The following is a 23621-nucleotide window of genomic DNA, read 5'->3' on the forward strand; positions in this document are numbered from 1 at the left end:
GTAAACCAAAATTGAGTTAATACTTGTGAAGTATGGAAACTATAAATGGGAAGGTGGTGTGGGGCAATTTTGGCAGGCTTGGAGACTGACTTTTCATGCCTATCAACCAGCAGAGGCCATACCAGTCCCAAAGCAGCGTTTTAAAAAATGAAGGTCTCCAGCAGGGTCCAAAATGTTTTGATCCTGGTTAGAGATGTGAATGTGTGTGCTGCCATTTCCTGACCTCTGCTCGAAAAAAATAGGAAAGCTAATTTCTAAAATTAGCTTTCAGATAAGCTGCTCTGAAGAGTCCAGTAAACATAGGAATGTTCATTGTATTAATTAGTGTTAACAGCTCTAGAGAAAGGCATCGCCTATTACATATTTCTTCTGGCCAACTATGGGCAGCAGCAAAAGTTTTTTGAAATGCCTTGTGAAACATATAGCTTTTAATTATATGGCAGTTAAACTCTTTGTTTTCATATTCTAATTTTATTATAACTTAAATTCAAGCCAATGGCCCCCAAATGTTTCACATTAGAAGATTTTTAAAAACCAGATATACTTTATTTGTAGCCATGAAAAACATGAACAGAGGCACATACTTTTTTATTTCAGCAGCATTGTAAAAAGAAAGAAAGAAAGAAAGAAAGAAAGAAAGAAAGAAAGAAAGAAAGAAAGAAAGATCCATCTCCAAGGGGGCGAAAATACTTTAAATACTTTTTGAATCAGCTAAGCAGTTTTGCCCTAATAAGGCTTGAAATAATACAATATACAGATGGCAAACCTAGACTCTTGTCTCCCATAGGGCATAACAGAATTTGAATGGAATGGAAAAGAATTCCCCTTTTAGTACTAGGAAGTAAATTGCCACTGACAAAAACCCATATATAACCAGGGGAGGTAAAAAAACACTCCCAACACTGATGTCCAAGTCCTCTACTACATGAAACTCATGGGCTAAATATTACTTCATCAGAGAATACAAATATAAATTTTTCACTCCCATTTAACTCTTCTTTGTCAGGAAATCTATGCATACCTAAACCAATTGAAAAGAGAAAGAGGAGGAAAGATGGGGAGGTCATAAAGGTATATTTTGTACAGCTCTTCCTCTTTCTGAGTTCAGAGCCTTACATGGTAGAGTTGGTGCCTTTTCTTTTAGTGTGTAGAAGCTTTCAGGCACACGCATAGATAGATAATGGATGCAGAATTAAGGAATACATAAATGCAGGCTAAGGTTGGCGTGTGGAAATAAATGATATAAAGGAGGGGAGTGTCACGACCCAGGCTGCAGAGCACCAATAACCATACACAGAGGCCAGAATCTATCTAATATCTTTATTAAGGAAATATATAAAGTTAATAAAAGCAAGTGTATGAAATAGTTCAGAAGTAGACCTTTCAGGAAAGGTCAAAATTAGTCCAAGAAAACAATGTCCAATATGAAATATTAAGGTCCAAAGTTGTAATCCAATAACCAAAACACTCACTTTGCCAGGCAAAGTGAGGGGAGATGACAAGGTCCTTTAGTCCATGAACTTGAGCAAGGCTAGGAAATAACTTGAAACAAGGCTTGATGCAAGGCAACAAGGAACGAGGAGCGAGAACAAGATCCGTGGAATTACTTGGAAAAATCCGGAAAACAAAGCAAGGCTGAGTCCTGGAAACAAGGCAAGGTCCGTGGAGGTAAACAAGGCTGGAAACGGGAGCGAAGGCTTGGAATCAGGAACAAGGCTTGAAACAGGAACGAGGCTTGGAAACGGAGCGCGCTGTCCACACACAACTTACTCCAGTAGCTGACGAATTGACTCCGCAAGATCTCTTTGTGGGTAAAACACCTAAATAGGGTCTAGTTTTCCCACCAAAGAACAGTTCACTGGGGAACCAGAAACGAAAGCTAATCTCTGAGTCCAGATGCATGACTCCTTAAAGTTTCTCATGGAAAACAGGCTTAATCAGCTAAATTCTTAGCAGCTATCCTAGCACTCCTGCGAGAGGCCGCTTGAACTCCTCTCTGTTGTTTACAAAACTCGTGGCGAGAAAACACAGGAGATTTAGGCTCAGGGCTTGTTTGACAGACTTCTGGAAGACAAATCTCTTGCAGGTGCAAGGTTCCCAGATCTGGCTGGGAAGGTTCCAATTCTGACTGAGACGGTGAAAAACCCAAGTTCTCCTCTTCATCTGGGACTACAGTGCCATGAATGGGACTACATGGCCCATGACTCATCACACTATCCCCCTCCTCAAGCCCCCTCTCAAACTGGGACTCTCTCCCCGAGGCGCGAGGCCGCGGCTTGGCGGGATAGGTCTGATGGAAGCGGCGGGTTAGATCAGGAGCATGGACTGTGGAAGTGTCTTCCCAAGAGCGTTCCTCGGGGCCAAAACCCACCCAGTCAATGAGATATTGTAGGCGGCGGCGGTGAAAGCGAGAATCCAAAATGTCCTGAACCTCAAACTCCTCCTCCCCATTCATCAAAACAGGAGGGGGGGCCGGCCGGTCTGTATCAGGGCGCACACCATCCGCCGGAAGGAGTAGGGAGCGATGGAACACTGGATGAATGCGCATTGAGCGCGGAAGTTGGAGTTTGAAAGTCACGGGGTTAAGTTGCGCCACCACTGGATAGGGGCCAATGAAACGGGCATCTAACTTCCGGCAAGGGCGATGGGAGGGCAAAAAGCGAGTGGACAGAAGAACCCGGTCTCCTACCTTGATTTCGGGGCCCGGCTGGCGATGTTTGTCCGCGTGACGTTTATAGTCCTCCTTGGCTTGGTCTAATTGCTGGAGCAAAAGTTGTTGCACCGCTGTGAGTTCCTGCAGCCAGTCCTCTGCTGCGGGAACTTCTGAGGTTTCAATGACAGGAGGAAAGAAACGTGGATGGAAGCCGTAGTTTGCAAAGAACGGGGTTTCTTTAGTAGAAGCCTGGACCCCATTGTTGTAGGCAAACTCTGACAACGATAACAGGGAAGCCCAATTGTCCTGTTGGTAGTTCACATAACAGCGAAGGTATTGTTCCAAAGTGGCATTGGTGCGCTCAGTTTGCCCATCTGTTTGGGGATGATGAGCCGAAGATAAACGAGAGTCTATGCCCAATAGTTTTTGTAGTGCTTTCCAGAAACGAGAGGTGAATTGGGACCCACGGTCTGTGACCAAACTCTTGGGCAATCCATGCAATCTGAAAACATGTTGGAGGAATAGATCTGCAGTCTCTTTGGCCGTGGGAAGGCCTTCACAGGGAATGAAATGGGCTAATTTGGTGAAAAGGTCCACCACCACTAGGATTGTGGTGAATCCACAGGAAGGTGGTAGATCAGTGATAAAATCCGCAGAGATTATTTCCCATGGGTGGGATGGGGTAGGGAGGGGATGCAGAAGCCCTGAGGGCTTCTCCCTTCTTGTCTTGGAGCGCTGGCATACTGGGCAGGTGTTGACATATTTTTCCACATCCTTGCGGATCTTGGGCCACCAGAAATCTCTTAGGATCAAATGCATAGTTTTGAATAGTCCGAATAGGCCACTGTAAGCGTGGCAAAGTTCTCGGGTTGTAACAGCTGAGATTCAAAGGTCTCCTTGCGCCCTGCAGCGTATTCCGGTTTTCGTGACAGAGCATCTGCTTGCTTGGTCTGGGCTGGGGTTACATAATGAATTTGGAAGTTAAAACGTTCAAAGAATAAAGCCCAGCGTTGTTGCCTCTGATTTAGCTTGCGGGCAGTTCTTAGATGCTCTAGATTCCGATGATCAGTATGGACTTCAATGGGAAATTTGGCCCCTTCTAACCAATGTCTCCAAGTTTCAAAGGCTGCCTTTATGGCCAATAGTTCCTTTTCCCAAATGGTGTAGTTTCTCTCTGGTGCGGTCAATTGACGGGAATAAAAGGCACAAGGATGAAGATGATCTCCCACCGGTTGTAGGAGTACAGCCCCAATTGCCACATCGGAGGCGTCCGCCTGCACGACAAAGAGGGTTTCAGGATCTGGATGCTGAAGGATTGGCTGGGACGTGAATAATTTCTTTAGTTGCTGGAACCCTTTCTCTGCTTGATCTGTCCAGCGGAAGGGCTGTTTCCCACGGATGCAGCTGGTGATTGGGTCAGACCAGCGGGCAAAGTCTGGAATGAACTTGCGATAGTAGTTCGCGAACCCCAAAAATCGTTGCACCTCTTTCTTGTTGGTTGGCGCCCGCCATTCCAATACTGCTGAAACCTTTGCCGGGTCCATGGAGAGCCCTAGTGGCGAGACGCGGTACCCCAGGAAATCTACCTCTTGTAGATCAAAAGCACATTTTTCCAGCTTGGCATAAAGTCCATGATCTCGCAATCGTTGTAACACCATTCTGACGTGGTTCTCATGTTCTGATTGTGATCTAGAAAACACCAAAAAATCGTCCAGGTAGATGATCAAGAACCGATCTAGATAATCCTGAAAGATGTCATTGACAAAATGTTGGAACGTTGCGGGAGCTCCACATAATCCATAATTCATAACTCGGGACTCGAATAATCCGAATTTAGTCTGGAAGGCGGTCTTCCACTCGTCCCCTTCTCTGATGCGAACTAGATTATACGCCCCCCGAAGATCCAGCTTGGTGTAGACCTTGGCTCCTCGAAGTCGGTCTAGTAGGTCCGAGATTAAGGGCAGGGGATAGCTGTTCCGCTTAGTGATATTGTTCAATGCTCTATAGTCCACCACCAAGCGTAATTCCCCGGATTTCTTTTTCACAAACATCACTGGGGAAGCGGCTGGGGATTGAGAGGGTCTGATGAATCCCTTGCGAAGGTTTGACTCTATAAACTCCCTGAGAGCTTCTTGCTCCGGTTCAGTCAGGGAGTAGAGATGTCCTCGCGGGATCGGGGCCCCCTCCACCAAGTCAATGGCACAGTCATAAGGTCTATGTGGGGGTAATCTCTCGGCCTCTTTTTCATTGAATACATCCCAATATTCTGAGTACTTCTTGGGCAAGGTGATAATGGGTTCAGTGTCTGTGGCATGGCAGACCTTGGCTACAAGGCAATGGTTTTGGCAATATTTTGAAGCAAACTGCAGTTCTCTGTTGGACCAGGAGATGCTTGGGTCGTGAAGTGTCAGCCATGGAATTCCCAAAATCACAGGGAAATGGGGAACCTCGGTAACAAAGAAGGAAATCTCTTCCATATGTTCCCTTATCCACATTCTGGTGGGTTCCGACCACTGGCTTACGGGGCCCGTCTTGAGGGGGCGGCCATCGATGGCTTGCACCACACGGGCATTCTTGAAGTCATGGTATTGTAATCCCAGAGAGTCGGCATACTCTCTATCAATGAAATTGTTTGTGGCTCCTGAGTCTATCATGGCATGGACCATGACTGGCCCCTTTTTTGCTGACCACAAGGTGACCACTAGAAGAAATAGGACCCCGGTTGGCGGCTCTTGAGTGGGTTTTTTGACCGGGTTGGCGAGCCTCTCTACGCCCGGTCGCTGGCTTCCCCCGCCGGCTGTGCGCCAGCCGCCTCAGACGTCTTCGTCTCCGTGGAGGACGCCGCCGCCAGACGGGCGGCGGGCTTCCCTTTGGCTGGGCACTCTCTGGCGAAGTGGCCCCCGTTTCCGCAGTACCAACAGAGATTTAGGCGTTGGCGGCGGGCCTTCTCGGCGGCATCTAACCTGGGACGCACATTGCCCAACTGCATCGGCACCTCCTCGCTCCCCCTGGGATATGGGGCTGGTGGTGGGGGTCTCCATACTGGACGCGGCTGGACGCTGGTGGGAGCGGGAGGTTTCACCCCAGCTCTACCGCTCTGGCCTCGGACCCATTGTTTTCTGTTGGCAAGCATGACTTCAGCTCGTAAACATTGATCAATGAGTGCTTCAAGAGAGTGGGGGGGATCCACCTTGGAAATTTCCTCCAACATCTCGATGTTGAGACCCTCCCGAAATTGTCCTCTGAGGGCTATATCATTCCATCCGGTGCTGTGGGCCAGCACTCGGAACTCGGCTATGTACTGGGACAAGGGTCTGTCCCCCTGAGAGAGGCGCCGGAGTTTATGGCCGGCTGCCTCCAAATTGTCTTCGATCCCCCAAGTCGCCTTAATGTGATCCAAGAAGTGTTGCGCTGATCTTAGGTGTGGGGAAACTTGGTCGAACAGTGCCGTCGCCCAGTTGGCCGCTGGCCCGTCTAAAAGGCTGTAGATCCACGCCACTTTGATGTCTTCTTGGGGAAACTCGGCATTGCGGGCCTCTAGATAAGCCTGGCATTGGCGACGGAAAACATGAACCTTAGAAGCTTCTCCAGAAAACTTGGTTGGCAATGCCAGGGCCGGGAGACGGATTCCGCGTTCCTTCAATCCCTTTATTTCTCCCTCCTGCGCATTGAGTTTATCACGGATGCGGTCCACTTCCTCCTTGTCGATGGTGTAGCTGAGTGGCTGGCCTCCCGGTCCGGCTCCGGTAGACATTCTGGCCTAGGTTAATTGGTGCTTAGGGTGGCGGAGTCAAACTGTCACGACCCAGGCTGCAGAGCACCAATAACCATACACAGAGGCCAGAATCTATCTAATATCTTTATTAAGGAAATATATAAAGTTAATAAAAGCAAGTGTATGAAATAGTTCAGAAGTAGACCTTTCAGGAAAGGTCAAAATTAGTCCAAGAAAACAATGTCCAATATGAAATATTAAGGTCCAAAGTTGTAATCCAATAACCGAAACACTCACTTTGCCAGGCAAAGTGAGGGGAGATGACAAGGTCCTTTAGTCCATGAACTTGAGCAAGGCTAGGAAATAACTTGAAACAAGGCTTGATGCAAGGCAACAAGGAACGAGGAGCGAGAACAAGATCCGTGGAATTACTTGGCAAAATCCGGAAAACAAAGCAAGGCTGAGTCCTGGAAACAAGGCAAGGTCCGTGGAGGTAAACAAGGCTGGAAACGGGAGCGAAGGCTTGGAATCAGGAACAAGGCTTGAAACAGGAACGAGGCTTGGAAACGGAGCGCGTTGTCCACACACAACTTACTCCAGTAGCTGACGAATTGACTCCGCAAGATCTCTTTGTGGGTAAAACACCTAAATAGGGTCTAGTTTTCCCACCAAAGAACAGTTCACCGGGGAACCAGAAACGAAAGCTAATCTCTGAGTCCAGATGCATGACTCCTTAAAGTTTCTCATGGAAAACAGGCTTAATCAGCTAAATTCTTAGCAGCTATCCTAGCACTCCTGCGAGAGGCCGCTTGAACTCCTCTCTGTTGTTTACAAAACTCGTGGCGAGAAAACACAGGAGATTTAGGCTCAGGGCTTGTTTGACAGACTTCTGGAAGACAAATCTCTTGCAGGTGCAAGGTTCCCAGATCTGGCTGGGAAGGTTCCAATTCTGACTGAGACGGTGAAAAACCCAAGTTCTCCTCTTCATCTGGGACTACAGTGCCATGAATGGGACTACATGGCCCATGACTCATCACAGGGAGAAACTGTTTCTCACTACATGCACCAACTGTAGGTCACACGCAACCTGGAGTCATTTCCAGGACTTTTTTTTACTTTTTGGAAGGGATTGCAAATGCTTAAAAGCTAACTACCCATTTGGCAATAGCCTTTTCAGCAGCATTTTGTTTTTCATCATAAATACCGTGGGAAACATAAAGGGCCACCAAAACGGAGCTGGCCCCATGGGCCATATTTTTTCCATCTTTGATGCAAAGGAATGTACTTAGAGTTTAAGTGAATAACCTGGTAGAGTGGCCATTTAAAGGAACAAAGAAAAACAAGATAATAGAATTGGCTATGTACTAGAGAAAAGAAAGAAATGGGGATGCAGAGAATTGTATACAGTTATAACCAAAGCTTCCAAAAAAGGCACTGAAATGTGTCCAATAGGATGCCGAAACACAAGAGATAATTCTATGTAGTACAAAGGTAAAAATGAAAGAAAGAAGAGATGATAGGCTGTTATCGAACACATAAAATGGATTAAATGTGTAACAACCCACTGGATTTTTTTAGCTGACATGGATAAAAGGAAATGAGGAATGTAAGAATGCGGGAACAGATAATGGGGACGTGGGTAGCACATAAAATCTACATTGGTGTCTCTAAACACTTTGAAATAAATTCATCTTTGTGCACTGAATAGGCGCTCTACACCCTCTGTTCAGCCAATTTTCAGGCCCCTCTTCAGATCTTTGTCTTCAGTCGACCATGATTTACTTCCAAGTGCTTGGGAATGGGCCTGGTGGAGTGTACGTACAATTTCACACCCCTTTCTCCACTTTTAGCCCTGTGGATGTTCAGGTGAACACCTGAACAGCTGACAAATAGTTGCTTATTACCCTCCACATTGCCCAACAACTTACTACAGAAAATATCTCAGCCCTCCAGATACACTACACATCGTATTCTTCTAACAGAAACATATCTGTCGACAGGGCAGTCCAGTTCAGTCCTGGCTTATAGCCCTGTAGCACTTCCCCTCTGAAAATATGGAGACCCATAAAAGTTGCTGTTAACTGAAAATGTTTATAAAACAGTGGACTGTGCAGATGGCAGTAAGGACTTTTTGGCCAGTTAACAGGGTGCTCCTATTCATGCTATTTCCAAGAACAATTAGTTCTTATGAATATCATGTTCCAGTGGACAAATTGAAATGACCATTATGTTCTTGACCTGTCTACGAACACGAAGAGGCATCTGGTTTGCTACTCATTAAAATAAGAATTCTGAGTCAGAAAATCTGCATTCTGATCTGTCAGGTCAACCCATAACACTTCAGTCAAATCCACAACTTAAAACAGGATTCCTAGGTGTCAGAACCCTGCCACTAGAGCCTGGATGTGGCTCTGAGTTTCAGGGTCACTGACATTGATAAGACACCTGCGGCTCAGGACTTGGAGAAGAAACGGCTGCTGGACTTGGCGGGGAATTTGCGCGGGGTTTTACTGAGCGGGAAGAGACTGTTCAAATGAGGGGGAGGGTATATAAAGGAGGGTTGGCCGTAGTATCCCATTCTTGGCTTTTCTGATGTTCATGTTTCCTACAGTAAAAGTTTCTGGTGATATCACAGAGAGTCTTGTGTGTTCATTCAGGAGCGGCTGTGGTGAGCTGACACTAAGCCAAGAATACGGACACCATCCCGCTGTAGCGGTGAGGTGTAACATGCAAGTGGAGGATGAAGAGCTCTTGGGCGCAGGAGGAGGAAGGTCGGAAAGGGCCACTCCCGAGCCGGACGCTGAGTTCCACCAGCTGGCGGCCCTGGCGTCATCCACCGCTTATGCCCAGCCAAATGGGGTAACCCAGAGGCGCGGAGTGGTGCGGGGAGATAGCACCGGAGGAGAGGAAGGTTCACCTTCCCCAGGCCCACAGAGGATGGTGTTTCTGGAGGAGAGGATGTCGGCGATGGAGACCACCCTGGCAGTGATGTCGAGGGCGATGGAGCGCCTGGCAGTTTTGGCGGAGCCGGAGAGAGGAAGGGAACTTCGGGCTAGCTCAATGTGGGACGTGAGCATGGGAAGCAGCCAGGGCTTTGCAGACCTCCCAGCACCGAAGGGAAGGGAAATGCGAAAGGAGCCCGGTGCCCGGCCCAAGATCCAAACAAGCCTGACGCGGGTGGAGGAGAGTGACGACGAAGGGGAAAAGCCTCCGAGAATCCCGGCTACGCTCCCAGCTGAGACCCTGGTGCCCCTGGCGAATGCCGGGCGTGGCACAGGGCCAAGAGAAGCAGCAGCGGGGCCCACTGGTCCGCAAGGGGGCTTGCGACGGGCGGAGAATTGGGGATTGCCACCACAGGGACCCCTACCGAGACGAGAGGAACTAAGGATCGAGTTTGGGGGAGAGTCCTCTGAACTGGATTTTTTCCTGACCACGGTGAGGGGCTATATGGAGGACAATGCTCACACTTTTAGAACGGAATCCAGCCGGGTACGGGCCATTGGTGCAGTGTTGAAGAGGGGAGCGGCCAGCTGGTACGTTCAACTGCACGCGCGGCGCGACCCATGTCTGGGGTCACTCCGACGCTTTATGGGGGCCCTGGAGACCCGTTTCCGAGATCCACTGGAACAGATCCGGGCGAGGGAGAAGTTGAAGACCGTCTCCCAGGGGCAGAGATCGGTATCTGAGTATGCGGAGGAGTTCCAATGCCTCGCTGAAAAGGTGCCGGAATGGTCTGCAGTGACAAAGATAGAACTCTTCAAAGAGGGGCTCAGGCGGGAGATCCTCTCCTGGGCGGTGCATCGTGATGAGCCTGACACACTGCGCGGATGGATTCAGCTGGCGGGGCGCATCGAGACATCGCTGGCCCAGGCGAGGAGGCACCGAGGAGGGCTACAGCAGCGGCCGCAGATGAAAGAGGGGAGCCGGAAGGAGGGATCAACCCCAGCCGGGAGGAGAACGGAGCCGACAGGGAACGTGAGCACCAGCAGGAGGGGCTGCTTCGTGTGCGGCCGTTTGGGCCACAGGGCTGCCGAGTGCTGGCAGAGAAAAGGGGAAGGCGGAGGCCCGCCCAAACCAAGAGCCGTGGCAGGGAAACGCGCCGAGGAAGAACCACCGATGAGGCACCACTCGGGGGGGTTGGTAAGTCAGGACAAAGCCATGATAGTGGTCCCCATTCAGCTTGAAAGTGGCAGCAAACAAGCAACCTGCAAAGCATTTGTGGATTGTGGATGTTCCAGGAACATCATCTCCCCTGAATTAGCCGAGGGATTGGGATGCGAAAGAACGAACCTAGAATCCCCAATAGCTTTTTCGCAGTTGGACGGATCCACAGCATCGGGATCATTAGCTAAGTACAGTGCCGAAGATGTAAAGTGTAAGATAGGGAGTTGGGAAGGAAAGGTATCATTTGTGATATCACAAATAGCCAGCTATAATGTTATACTAGGCATGCCATGGCTGGGGCAGGCCAACCCGCAAATCAACTGGGAGGATAAGAGCATGATCTTCAGGATGAAGTTGGAAGAAGGGAGCCAGGAAGTGGAGAGGGAGCCGGGGAAAAGGGGGGAGGAAGACTCTATCAGGATAGCAGAACTGGCAGATAAATTACCCCCAGAGTATCGGGATTTTGTGGACGTATTTGATGAGAAGGAAGCAGACAGTTTCCCACCGAAGCGGAGAGTTGAAGTGAAGATAGAGCTAGTCCCAGGAGCAGAGCTTCCCAAGGCAAAAATATACCCAATGTCGGCTAGGGAAAAGGAGGAACTGAGAAAATACATTGATAAAAACCTAGCGAGGGGTTTCATAGAGCCTTCAAATTCCCCTTTAGGGGCGCCTGTGTTGTTCAGGCGGAAAAAGGACCAAACGCTGAGGCTCTGCATTGACTACAGGGGCCTGAATGCAATCAGTTCTGTAAATAAATACCCCCTACCCTTAGTGAAGGACTTGATCGCCCAGTTATCGGAGGGACAGATATTCACTAAATTGGACTTAATTGAAGCGTACCATAAATTGCAGATCAAACCAGAGGACAGGTGGAAGACGGCCTTCTCCTGTGCATTCGGATTATTCAATTATCGTGTGCTCCCCTTCGGTTTGTGCGGCGGAGGTGCCGCGTTCATGCAATTAATCAACGAAGTGTTGCATCCATTGTTGTACAAGGGAGTCTTTGTTTTTTTAGATGACATATTGATAATATCTCGGACTAAGGAGCAACACATAGAACTAGTCAGGGAAGTCCTGCAAAAGTTGAGAGAAGCAAAACTGTATGCGAAGCTTGCCAAGTGCGAGTTCAATAAAGACCAGATAGACTTTCTGGGGTATAGGATTTCCTCCCAGGGAGTGGCGATGGACCCTGCGAAGGTAGAAGACGTGAGGGGGTGGGAAGCCCCCAAAACACGGAAGCAGCTGCAATCCTTCCTAGGGTTCGCAAACTTCTATAGAACATTTATCAAGGACTTTGCGCGCCTCACTTTGCCATTAACGGATTTGTTAAAGACTAAAGGCAGGGGAGAAACAGCCAAAGTGAAGGCCCCAGGGGCCAAACTGACCTGGACAATAGAATGCCAGGAAGCTTTCGAAGCCCTTAAAAAGCGTTTTACTGAGGAGCCTGTCCTACAGCACCCTGATATGTCTAAAGCCTTTGTATTACATTGCGATGCGTCAGACCGGGCATATGGGGCAGTTCTGCTACAGAAAGACGAGGGGGGGAACCTGAAGCCATGTGGCTATCTGTCAAAAAAGTTTAGCGATACAGAAAAAAACTGGCCAATTTGGGAGAGAGAAGCCTTAGCTATTCTAAAAGCACTAGAGTGCTGGAGACACTTTCTGGAAGGAAGTGGAACACCGTTTGAGGTGTGGACTGATCATAGAAATTTACAGTATCTAAGATCCCCTCGTAAACTATCGGCGAAGCAAATTAGATGGGCCCAATATTTCAGCCGTTTTGATTTCAGACTCAGATTCTTCCAGGGGAAACATAACATACTCGCTGACGCTCTCTCTCGGATGCCTCAGCACGGGGGAGGAATTCAGGAATCTGAAGGGAGCCTATTCCTAGATAAGCAATGGGGCCTGGCAGTACTAACTCGAGCACAAGCGGCCAAAGAAAACAAACGTACTGCCATTTCCACGGGGGGAGGAGAAATATGGGAGGAAGAGTTGAAGCGAGCGTATGGAATGGACAAATGGTTACAAACTAACAAAGAAAAGGGAGAATTGTGTGGGGATTTGGTGTTTGTAAATAAGAAATTGTATATCCCTGAATGTTTAAGACGAGAAATGTTAAGGAAGTACCATGATAACAAAGGTGCGGGTCATCTAGGCCCCACCAGGACTATTAAACTGTTGGCCAAACAATGCTGGTGGCCCGGAATGAGGAAAGACGCCAGGGGGTACGTCACGCAGTGTGAATTATGTGCAGAGGGAAAAACACCACCGGGGAAGCCCCAGGGGCTATTGCAGAAGGTGGTGGAGCCCATGAGGCCATGGGAATGCGTAGCCATGGATTTTGTAGGCGAACTACCCCCCAGCAGAGGCCACAGATACATTTGGACAATATTGGACCTATTCTCAAAACAGGCACACTTTGTGGCCCTGCCAAAACTCCCTTCAGCTGAAAAACTTGCTGATTTGTATGTGAAGCATGTATATCGCCTACATGGGTGTCCCGACAAAATAATTAGCGACCGGGGAGTCCAATTTACTGCAAAATTTTGGGGAAAATTCTTACAGCTGTTAGGAGCAGAAAGGAACCTGAGCTCGGCCTTTCATCCCGCGACCAACGGGGGGGTCGAACGTACCCAACAGACACTGTGCCAATTCTTAAGGATGTACACCAATTATAGACAGGATGATTGGGCGGACCTTCTACCGTTTGCTGAGATGGCTTTTAACGGGGCCGTACATTCGGCCACAGGTCGTGCCCCATTCGAAATAGTATACGGACAGGAGGTGGCACCTTTCCCCAGGCTACCCGAGTGGAAGGAAGGGGAGGGCCAGACCGACGAGGAATGGCCGGCCAAAATCAAGCAAGGGTGGCAAACCGTGGTAGAGGCATTGCGGGAAACACAAAAGAAGTACAAGCTCTTTGCGGATCGTAGGCGCCGAGAGGGGGACAAATTGGGCGAAGGAGATCTGGTTTGGCTGAGCACAAAAAACCTAAAATTGGGATTCCCATCCAAGAAATTGGCTCCACGCTATATAGGACCATTCAGGGTAGCAAAAAGAATAAACGAAGTGACCTATGAGCTGAGGCTACCCAAGGACCTAGGAAAGGTACACCCGGTATTCCATTGCAGCCTGTTAAAAAAGTATAAAGGAACTCTGGACGGCGGAGAACAATAGTTGTGTTTAATCTTTTCCTTCCAGGATGAAGGGGAGGAGGACGCCATGTCAGAACCCTGCCACTAGAGCCTGGATGTGGCTCTGAGTTTCAGGGTCACTGACATTGATAAGACACCTGCGGCTCAGGACTTGGAGAAGAAACGGCTGCTGGACTTGGCGGGGAATTTGCGCGGGGTTTTACTGAGCGGGAAGAGACTGTTCAAATGAGGGGGAGGGTATATAAAGGAGGGTTGGCCGTAGTATCCCATTCTTGGCTTTTCTGATGTTCATGTTTCCTACAGTAAAAGTTTCTGGTGATATCACAGAGAGTCTTGTGTGTTCATTCAGGAGCGGCTGTGGTGAGCTGACACCTAGGCTTGTGAATTTGTCATAAAGTAAGAGACTGAGAAACCACTGTAATCATTAGAGGTGTGCACAATTTTAAAAACTGCTTTGTTTGTCTTAATGAAAATCAAGCAATCCCTGTTTTGATTCTAAAGTGTTTTGAAAAAGTTGTAAGAAACCCGTGTGGAAATTATTATGGAGCTCCAAAAAGGTTGTTAGTTTTTCCTTACATGAATGGAGCTCCTCCCTCTTTCCGTTTTAGGGCTATTGCAATGAAACTTGCTACAATTGTAGCACACGTTTACCATTCTAAGTGCCCCCCCCCCCCCCCCAGTTTCAGAATGTTTCCCACATTTACTGATTTTGGGAATATTTAAAAGTTTTTATGAACAACTTTAAAAAAACTACAGGTGCTGTCTCTTTGAATTTCTATACAATGATACAACATAACCAGTGAATCACCCCTCCCCCTCGAAGCTTCAGAAAGATTTGCACATCCACTATTTTTAGGGAATTTTAACCAACATAAACTTAATACAGTAGAGTCTCACTTATCCAACACTTGCTTATCCAGCATTCTGGATTATCCAACGCATTTTTGTAGTCAATGTTTTCAATATATCGTGATATTTTGGTGCTAAATTCGTAAATACAGTAATTACTACACAGCATATTGAACTATTTTTTCTGTCAAATTTGTTGTATAACATGATGTTTTGGTGTTTAATTTGTATAATGATTACCTAATTTGATGTTTAATAGGCTTTTCCTTAATCTCTCCTTGTTATCCAACATATTCGCTTATCCAACGTTCTGCCGGCCCGTTTACGTTGGATAAGCGAGACTCTACTGTAGTGCTATTTCACTGGAAGACACCAAGGGCCATCCAGTCCAACGCCCTTCTGCCAGGCAGGAAAAGCACAGTCAAAACACCCCTAATAGATGCCCATCCAGCCTTTGAAATAATAATAATAATAATAATAATAATAATAATAATAATAATAATAATAATAGGAAACCTACTAGGTAGAGTAGTAGAGTTTGGAGTTACTACCTCTCAACTTTGCCCACTTCACAGGATTGATTCAACTCCCAACAATCCCCCTTTATCTTAAAATCCCTTTAGAGAATAAACACCGGTTTTACTCCACCAAAACATTCAGGGAGTAGGAAGAGGCACAAAGTAGTAAGCAGAGAGAGGGGGGGGGGAGCAAGAAAGCAGCACCCCATACTGCCCTCCTCGCCCTCCCTCTCTTCTTTTCCTCTCAGTCTCTGTCTGTGTCTCTCTGGGCCAGCAATGTGCCGGAGGGGCTTCTTCCTTCTTCTGCCAGGCCATCCAACTAGTCATCCCTCCCGCTCCAGCCCCTCCCCTTGCAGCCCCCTATGGGGAAAGAGTGGGGCGTCTCGCTCAACTCAGGGCCTTGCCATCCTCCTTGGGGCTCTTTGGGGGAACCAAACCCATCCCTTTTGGGGGAGAAGCGGCACCCATGACAGAGATCTGGAGCCACTTACGAAACTTACATAACTATTCCAAAAAGTAATAGGTGAGTGTTTGAATCTTAAGGTTTTTGCGTGGGCATCGCTCGTGGTTCAAAAATTGTGTAGTATATATGGATCTTACTAAATAGATCCAACATACGGTGCAGAAACGAATTTTTACACAGTCCTAGTAATCCTAGAAACTGTTCATCTCTCTACGCATCTCTCTCATCTCGTATACATAGGGGAGGGTTGGCTGTTATTTTGTAACATCACATTGTTCCAGTGACATACAAAAATATAATAAAAATAAAATAATAATAATTTATAACCCGCTTCTCCCTGTGGCTTGAGACAGGATACAGCATTGTTAAAACAAGAGATAAAACACTATTAAAACACATACAACACTATACACAGAGTTAAAATACAAGTTAAAGTCCACTGATGATATACTGATACCATACACACATACACACACACACACTTGCAGAATAAAAAGAAAGCACAATTAAAGCAATTATAAAACAGGATAATCTAAAATAAACAAAACAACAAATAATATGGAAATCTTAAAGTACTATAGTTCAGAAAATTTTAGAACATGGTTATCTTGGACTTCATACCAGGAGAAAGGCAGGATATAAAGTAAGGCAGGATATAAATTAAACCAATAAAATTAAAATAAAATAGCAACACGGGCACATAGTAATTTAAAAAAAACAGAAAGAAAAATATGAATAGAATAAAATAAAAAGACATTAAACATCTATAAGGATAGATGTCAGATTTCTCTGGAAAGGTCATCCCATAACTGAGGAGCTACTATCACAGATAGTCCCATGAAACTACAGGATATGAGGTATTTTGAGTTGAGTTTCTGTTGTCAGTACCTCAAATTTACTTCTTAGCTACAATGCAGGTTCTTCCATATTTAAAATTTATTCAGAGGAATGCCATTAGTAAAATCTATCCTATAGATACTGAAAAAGCCTTCAGAAATATTGAACCATAGAATAGAATGTAGCACATAGATACTTACAGTTTCTTTGAATGAAGAATTCAACCAATGGTTATTAACCACATTCTGTATAGACATAGGTGGATTCTCTAAATCTTCAAAGGAATCCATTAATATGAAGTCCAGAACAACATCATAGAAATTGAGATGTTTCACCTACATTTGGATGTGATATAATTAATGAAAACTATTGTACCCATTTAATAATAAATACAGTATTTAAACTACACCAGAAAAGCTAGTTCATACTGACCTAATTATATTATTTAAATAGACTAACAAAAATTACAAAGTGGGTACTTTCCAATAGTGACAAAAATCAGGATCAGTATTGAAATAGATAACAATTATAAACTGCTAGACTGAAGTAAAAATATACTTGGTCAACAAATGCTGATACTACACTTATTGCAAATCTATATAAATAGAAGTCAATATATATGTGTGTGTGTGTGTGCGCGTGCGTGTGCATTTTTAAGATGGCTCCCACATCCAGAGAGTCCTGTGACTCCCACCAACAATGGATGTGGACCAAATTGACACACAGATCCACCATGACCAACAGAAAATACTAGCAGGGTTTGGGAGGAATTGACCAATGATGCTGGAAGTTATTGTTCACCCTGAATCCAGAGAGCCCTGTGACTCCCATCGATGATGGATCTGGATCAAACTTGCCACGCCTAGCCAACATGACCATACTGGTAGGATTTTGGTGGGAAACATGTTGGGAGTTGTAGTTCACCCATATCTTTATGCATTTTCTACTGGAAACATTCATAAAAAACAAAAGTAAATAATGGCTATTTCTTACAAATTGTATTACAAAATTTCTAACCTAGGCATTGCTGGGTACCTAAACTAGTGAAACATATATAAATGAAATATACTTACTCCACAAGCAGCAAGCTCAATTTCAGTATTAGCCCAGTGATCTGTTTGCTCTAAAAAAGTGATCATTTCATCAAACACTTCTTCAAATTTATTGGGGTTCTGTAAAATAAACAATAAATGTCAGAGAAAGCATATATATCATTTGATGCACAGTTACCTAGAAGTCAAAAGGGAGGCTTAAGTCTAATGCTCCATGTACATGCCAATGGGCACCCAGTGCTTCTCTACTAGTGATTTAGATTTCTATTGCTCTGGAATCTCAATTTGAGAGCATCCCAACTTAAGAGCATTTTGAGTTAAGAGCCATTGCCCAGCCCGGGTTTCACTTTGTCATACAAGTAGTGTTTTGAGTTAAGAACTAATGCTAGAGGGAGCATGACAGTACAGGGCTTTAGGGCTTCAAGGGAGTGGCCTCAGTGCCTCATCCTCTTAACCGCTTTGAGAGATTGCTATCCACTTTGCTCTTATCCGCTTTGAAAGATTGCTATCCACTTTGCTCTTGTTCGCTTTGAGGAACTTTGGGTTAGTTAGGTTTGTGTGGTTTTTATTCCTGGTATGTTTGGCTTCATGGAGAGAGAGAGAGAGAGAGGGAGGGAGGGAGGGAGGGAGGGAGGGAGGGAGGCTGGAATGAGTAGAGTATAAAGAAAATGACGCTTCTTCCTCTTCACTTTGTGCTTTGTGCTGCCTTGCCACAACTTTGTGCTACCATTTTAAATTTGATCTTTCCATGTGAATGCATATTTATACATTATTTGTTATTTATAAAGTACATTTTCTTATTTAAAAACACATAACCAAGAAAAGGGTGGGGTTCAGAAGGCCAGAACAAATTAATAGCATTTCAATGGGAAATTTGTTTTGAGACGGAATGAATCAAGTTCTTAAGTCAAGGTGTTACTTTGCTTCAAATAGAATGGATCAGCTCCATAAACTGGAATTACTGTACATGTGGACCTTCATCACCATCTGTATGCAAGGACTAATACCAAATGCATTCATCATATATGTGCACACTCAGTCTGCATGTAAGCACCTTCATCAACATCTATGTCCAAAAACTAATACCAAACATTTCTGCTAGACATCAGCCTACATTGTACTTGTAAAAACAGTTTATCTTTCAAATTCATTTCTCTAAATTGAAAATGAGAATACTTGTTTCATCTCCATTTGGGATACAATTAAAACTTAAACATTCCTTTTGTACATTAACAAAATCTAATAATTAACTGTTTACTGTATGTGTTTAATAATCTGGTTAGATAGACACACTGACACAATAGACATATACATTAAATATAAATTATTAACAGAAATGCATTTTACCTTTCTTGCTCTCGCAATTAAAGCACACAGAATTTTTCTACCACTTTCTGCAAGAAATACTCGATTTGCAGTGTCTGAAAGGATAATCTGGGGGAAAATCACCAGACATTTTAAAGCAATACATTTCAAATCCTTGACCCACATCTAAACACATTAGAAGCCAAATGCACAAGATCACTTCACTTCTGGCCCATAACATACTGAAATCACTTTCTGTCAGTTCTCCCTGCGAATCTGTCATTTCCTAAACACATGTATATTAGCAAGGAGGACAGGGTACCAATCCCTGAACCTCCCATCTTTAAAATGTGTGAAAACGGCCTACAAAGTTGCTGTTGCTGGCACCTCCAACCTTATATGTATATCGGTTTCTTTGGGAAAAATGGAGATGGAAAAAGTACTCATCCTAATTTTGTCTGTTTTAAAGATTTCATAAAGAATGCTATCAGACAGCCCCTTATATATTATCAAATATTTTCTGAATAATTTCAAAAAGACCAAGCTGATCACTGTTGATATGGATAGTGTATGGGGTGGGAAGAATGCTGCCTCTTACTGGTTAATGCTGGCATGGGGAAACTTTGGCCCTCCAGGTATTTTGGACTTCAGCTCCCACAATTCCTAACAGCTGGTAGCTGTTAAGAATTGTGGGAGATGAAGCTCAAAACACCTGGAGGGCCCATGTTTTCCAATGCCTGGGTTAATGGCTATTACCTAACTCAGACCAAATTCTTAGTAGAGAAAACTTATTAATCCCAAAACTTCCAATTAAATACTGTCTTAGAATGTCAGAAATATATATTTTCTGGGAATCCCATCCTATGTATATCAGCTATGAAACATTTACCGGTAATTTAGGGATTATCACTGCAATTCAGCTGTACGTATTCAGGATATCAAGGCATGGTTAACAATAAGGTTTAAAGGCAATAGTGCTTAATATCAAAAGAATGAATATTTGGAAATCATGTTCTATGAGGAGCTGGGAACTGGGCACATTTAACCTTACCGGTAGGAGGAGAAGGTTAAGAGAGAACATGGTAGACGTTTTTAAAAATTGAAAGGATGTTATACAGAGGAGGAAACAACCTAGTTTTCTACTGAGATAACGACACTGAGTAATGCTTTCAAAGTACAGGAAAAGAGATTCTACCTAAACATTAAGAAAAACTTCTTGCCAGTTTCGCTATTCATCAGCGAAACTCTCTGCTTTGGAGTGTGATGGAGTCTCCTTCTCTGGAAGTTTTTAAACAGAGGCTGGGTGGCCATCTGTTGGGAGTGTTCTAATTGTATGTTCCTGCATGGCAAGGGGTTGGATTGGATGGCCCACGTGGTCTCTTTCAATGGTGTGATCCTATGATTTTATAAATAGTACAGTAAGAAGCTGTCCCAAGGAGTTACATGACTCCATCTAAGAGCTGTTCTTATGAAGTATGCCTTGCAAAGACCACAACACAATGTTTATATAATTGGATCCTCCCCAGTCACATTATCAGATTTAACTTTGTGAGTTTCACCAATACATTAGTTAAAATAAAAAGAGGGCATTCTAGATCACTCTTTCCCAATTTCTCTCCTGATTGTTGTTGGACCACATGCCTCATAATTCCCAGCCATCATAGCCATACTGTGGGGGATGGGTGAAGTAGTCTAATATCTGCCTGCCTACAGTTGGGAAAGATTATATTTATCTGAACAAACAATTTTTATCACAAAACTGGACTTTGTACCTGGAAAGCTTGTCGGATACAGTGAAGCTTAGCAAGAAAATCGCTGTCTCCCAAACACTCCAATATTTCAGTCCTACACACATAAAAGCATAGTAAGATATTTTAAAAACCCCACACATTTAAAACAGAATTGAAGACTTGCACTTTGAGTCTAGCATGACTAGGAATGGTTCAAGGTCAGTTCACATTTTAGAATATTTGCAGTTAATATTAGGAGAAACACATAAAATGGTACCGTAAAATTCGTGAATAAATCTTGCCCTCTTCTGCCAAGTGCATAGCTTCTTCATATAATGGGCAATGGCAAAAGGAATCCAGATTATAAGAGTTACGGTTCTCTTTGTGTTCTGTAAGCTAGAAAAGGAGACTTTTAAAGACAATATCTTAGTACCAGTAACAGTTTAAATTGGACGTGAATATTTCTTTCTTGAAAAATGTAAAAGAAAAATGGCATTGATACACTTGTCTCGCCACTGTACAACAGCTGTACTCTCAGGAATGCTTCAAGTGCTTTTGTGGCACATTCCAGAAAAGCCAAGGCAACTCATTCCTGTGTGTATATGTGCAAGGGAATTACTTAAAAGCTGTACTCTTATATTTTACCAAAGGGCAGATTAAGAACGAAGGAATAAGAACACACAGCACTTCAAGGCAAGGCAATTAAGTTCCTCGTCATGAACAAAAAGAAAACTGAGATAGCCCAAATTTCATTCCATATTATTCCAGTGGAGCCCAGCTATATATTGCATGGTTAAAGAAATAGAGGGAGACTTAATGATCAGGTAAAAACACTGTGGGGGTAAGTACAAATAAACTGATTAAGTCACTTTAAAGAAACACTATATATTCTTCATAGCTCAGTATTTTCTTAAGGAATTTTGCATCAGTCACATTATGTGTTTACAATTTTTTTTATATTCCATACAATCTACACTTACGAAATCGATTTTTAAAAAATTTCAGCAAATCACTGTCATTGGTCTCTCGGACTTATATTTAGAATTGGTCAGCAGAAGTGACCTGAAGTACCAACCCCAATTATTTCTAGAGTGATTCACATACAACAATCAAATTAAGAAACAAGCTCTGAAAGACTTTGTATTTTCACTTTTAAAAAAACATTTGTTAAGAAATTTTGTCAATTTTTTAAGAAAAACATCTCATTTTGTCACATCTTTAAAGTGTGATTTTTGAACACTTTGGCAAACATCATTGTTAGCAATACAGAATTTGTGTTCATTTAAAAAAATACATTATTTTATTTATGTATTTTGTGCAACATTTCCTCAAATATATGCATTTTAGTACATTCTGTGCCCATATTTATGTGCACTTGTTTTACAAATGATGTCGCAAACTTCAGAAATATTATATAATATGATGGCCTACTGAATTCCTGTCCATCTTTAAAATTCAGGAAATGAAAATTGGTAAAATTTACACTGAAACGGAAAACAAGCTAACTGATCATCTTTATGGGAAGCATCAATCAAAATAATGATTGAGGGGAAGCATTACCAGGTTTAAGACTTTGATGTTTTAATCTCGTTAGACTCAGTCTTTGCAAACCCAATAAAAGAATGGTTCCAGATATTGGACAAACCAGCTACTCTGGTTTCTTTTCAAAATTATTGACTCTGCATTTGTTAAGTAGCATCCAGTAAAAGGGTGCAAACATGTCTCTTGTAGAAAGTGTAATATGCTGTCTGTTGTACACAAACTCCTTTTACATTAGATTTAATTAATCAACTTTTCAATTGTCTATAAAATCCCTTAACATTTCAACACAGATTCCTATTATGAATGTAGGTTTCTTTTCAGTGATTCAGGCAGAAACAGAAAACTGCCCTGCCAATGAGGAGTACAAAATAATCTTTATCTTCCATCACAGCTCTCCCTTCACCATCAGAGAAACACTAAAACTACTGTTCTGTGGAAACTAAATGACAGATGAAATCTAACATACAGCTGTCCCAGACTAATAATAACTTTTCCAGTCAATTAGGGACTACAGATATCAGTAGAGTGATACCCCTGAGCTTCCAAAACTTGCCATTCTACTTGAGATACACTTATTTAGCTTGTCATCAACATGAGATGCCAATCAGTCATTTTGCATTTTCAGTGACTTTATGAGAACTCTCAGTCTATCACTTTATCCCATATTAATGTATTGTATGTTTTCAAACCAGGAAACTTGGGATGAAAAAGTCTGTCATTTATGTACCTATAACTATTTCATTATATCTCATGAATTCACACTTCAAAAAAATCATTACTTGTACACATTTTTCAGATCATTCCCCTCTGAGATCAATAATGACTACCTAGTAGAGGCCACTGATTCACCTACAAGACTTCAGAGATGCAATAAAGCAGGGGACACTGATTCAACTTACCTCTGCCGCTGAAACAAATGAATCTGTTGATCCAATGCTCAATGTATCACGCAGACTGAATTCATCTGTATTATCTTTCACAGTACTATTTGTGTCTCTATCTTTAGAAGGAAATAAAAATTAACTACATATTTCATTGACTGCCTATAATCATTGCATTTCTCCACTTTTCTCCTGTTAAAATATGTGCTTCTTTCACCTCTGTGACCATATTCTTGGACAAGTACAACTACCAACATTAGCTGCCTAGGGAACAGGAATTTATGCTGGAAAAGTGGAATATAAATCATAGTTATTCAATAATAACAATAATCACAACTTTATTTTTATAACCCGTCACCATCTCCCCTGGCCAAGCCCAGTATAAACAAGAATTACAAGCTAAAACACAGTTAAAAACCTATAACAAATAAACAAAGTAATTAAATAATTTAAAACCAGAGAAGTAAAAACATCATAAAAACGCATCAACCGACATCACAAGCAGTAGTCAGAAAAGTAGGCATGTTCCAATTCGAGAGGGCAGGACATAGGCTTGTGCAAAACATAGACTATAGGGCTGGGGCTGAGAGTAAAGTGCTGAAAAACCAATTCATAAATCAGAGCTGGGCAGAACCTAATCAGGGGCTAAACCATCATTCAAAGGCACATTGGAACATTTAAATTTTCAAGTCTTTATGGAAGGTGGACAGAGTGGGGGCTAGTCTAATCTCCCAGGGAAGAGAGTTCGAGAACC

At 43.8% G+C, this 23621-nt stretch overlaps 1 protein-coding gene across 1 annotated transcript in view; it reads right to left on the bottom strand.

Moving 5' to 3' along the window:
- The window catches only part of miga1 (mitoguardin 1), a 57833-nt gene that overhangs the window by 5429 nt on the left and 28783 nt on the right, over positions 1-23621 (bottom strand). Inside the window, exons 8-13 of the mRNA XM_003223077.4 lie at positions 22886-22986; positions 20722-20840; positions 20487-20559; positions 18757-18843; positions 17431-17529; positions 16558-16692 (exon numbers count right to left, since the gene is read on the bottom strand). Coding sequence (XP_003223125.2) covers positions 16558-16692; positions 17431-17529; positions 18757-18843; positions 20487-20559; positions 20722-20840; positions 22886-22986 — 614 coding nt within the window. The remainder of the gene's footprint in view (positions 1-16557; positions 16693-17430; positions 17530-18756; positions 18844-20486; positions 20560-20721; positions 20841-22885; positions 22987-23621) is intronic.

Source organism: Anolis carolinensis, chromosome 4, assembly GCF_035594765.1.
Source record: "Anolis carolinensis isolate JA03-04 chromosome 4, rAnoCar3.1.pri, whole genome shotgun sequence".
Lineage (NCBI taxonomy): Eukaryota > Metazoa > Chordata > Lepidosauria > Squamata > Dactyloidae > Anolis > Anolis carolinensis.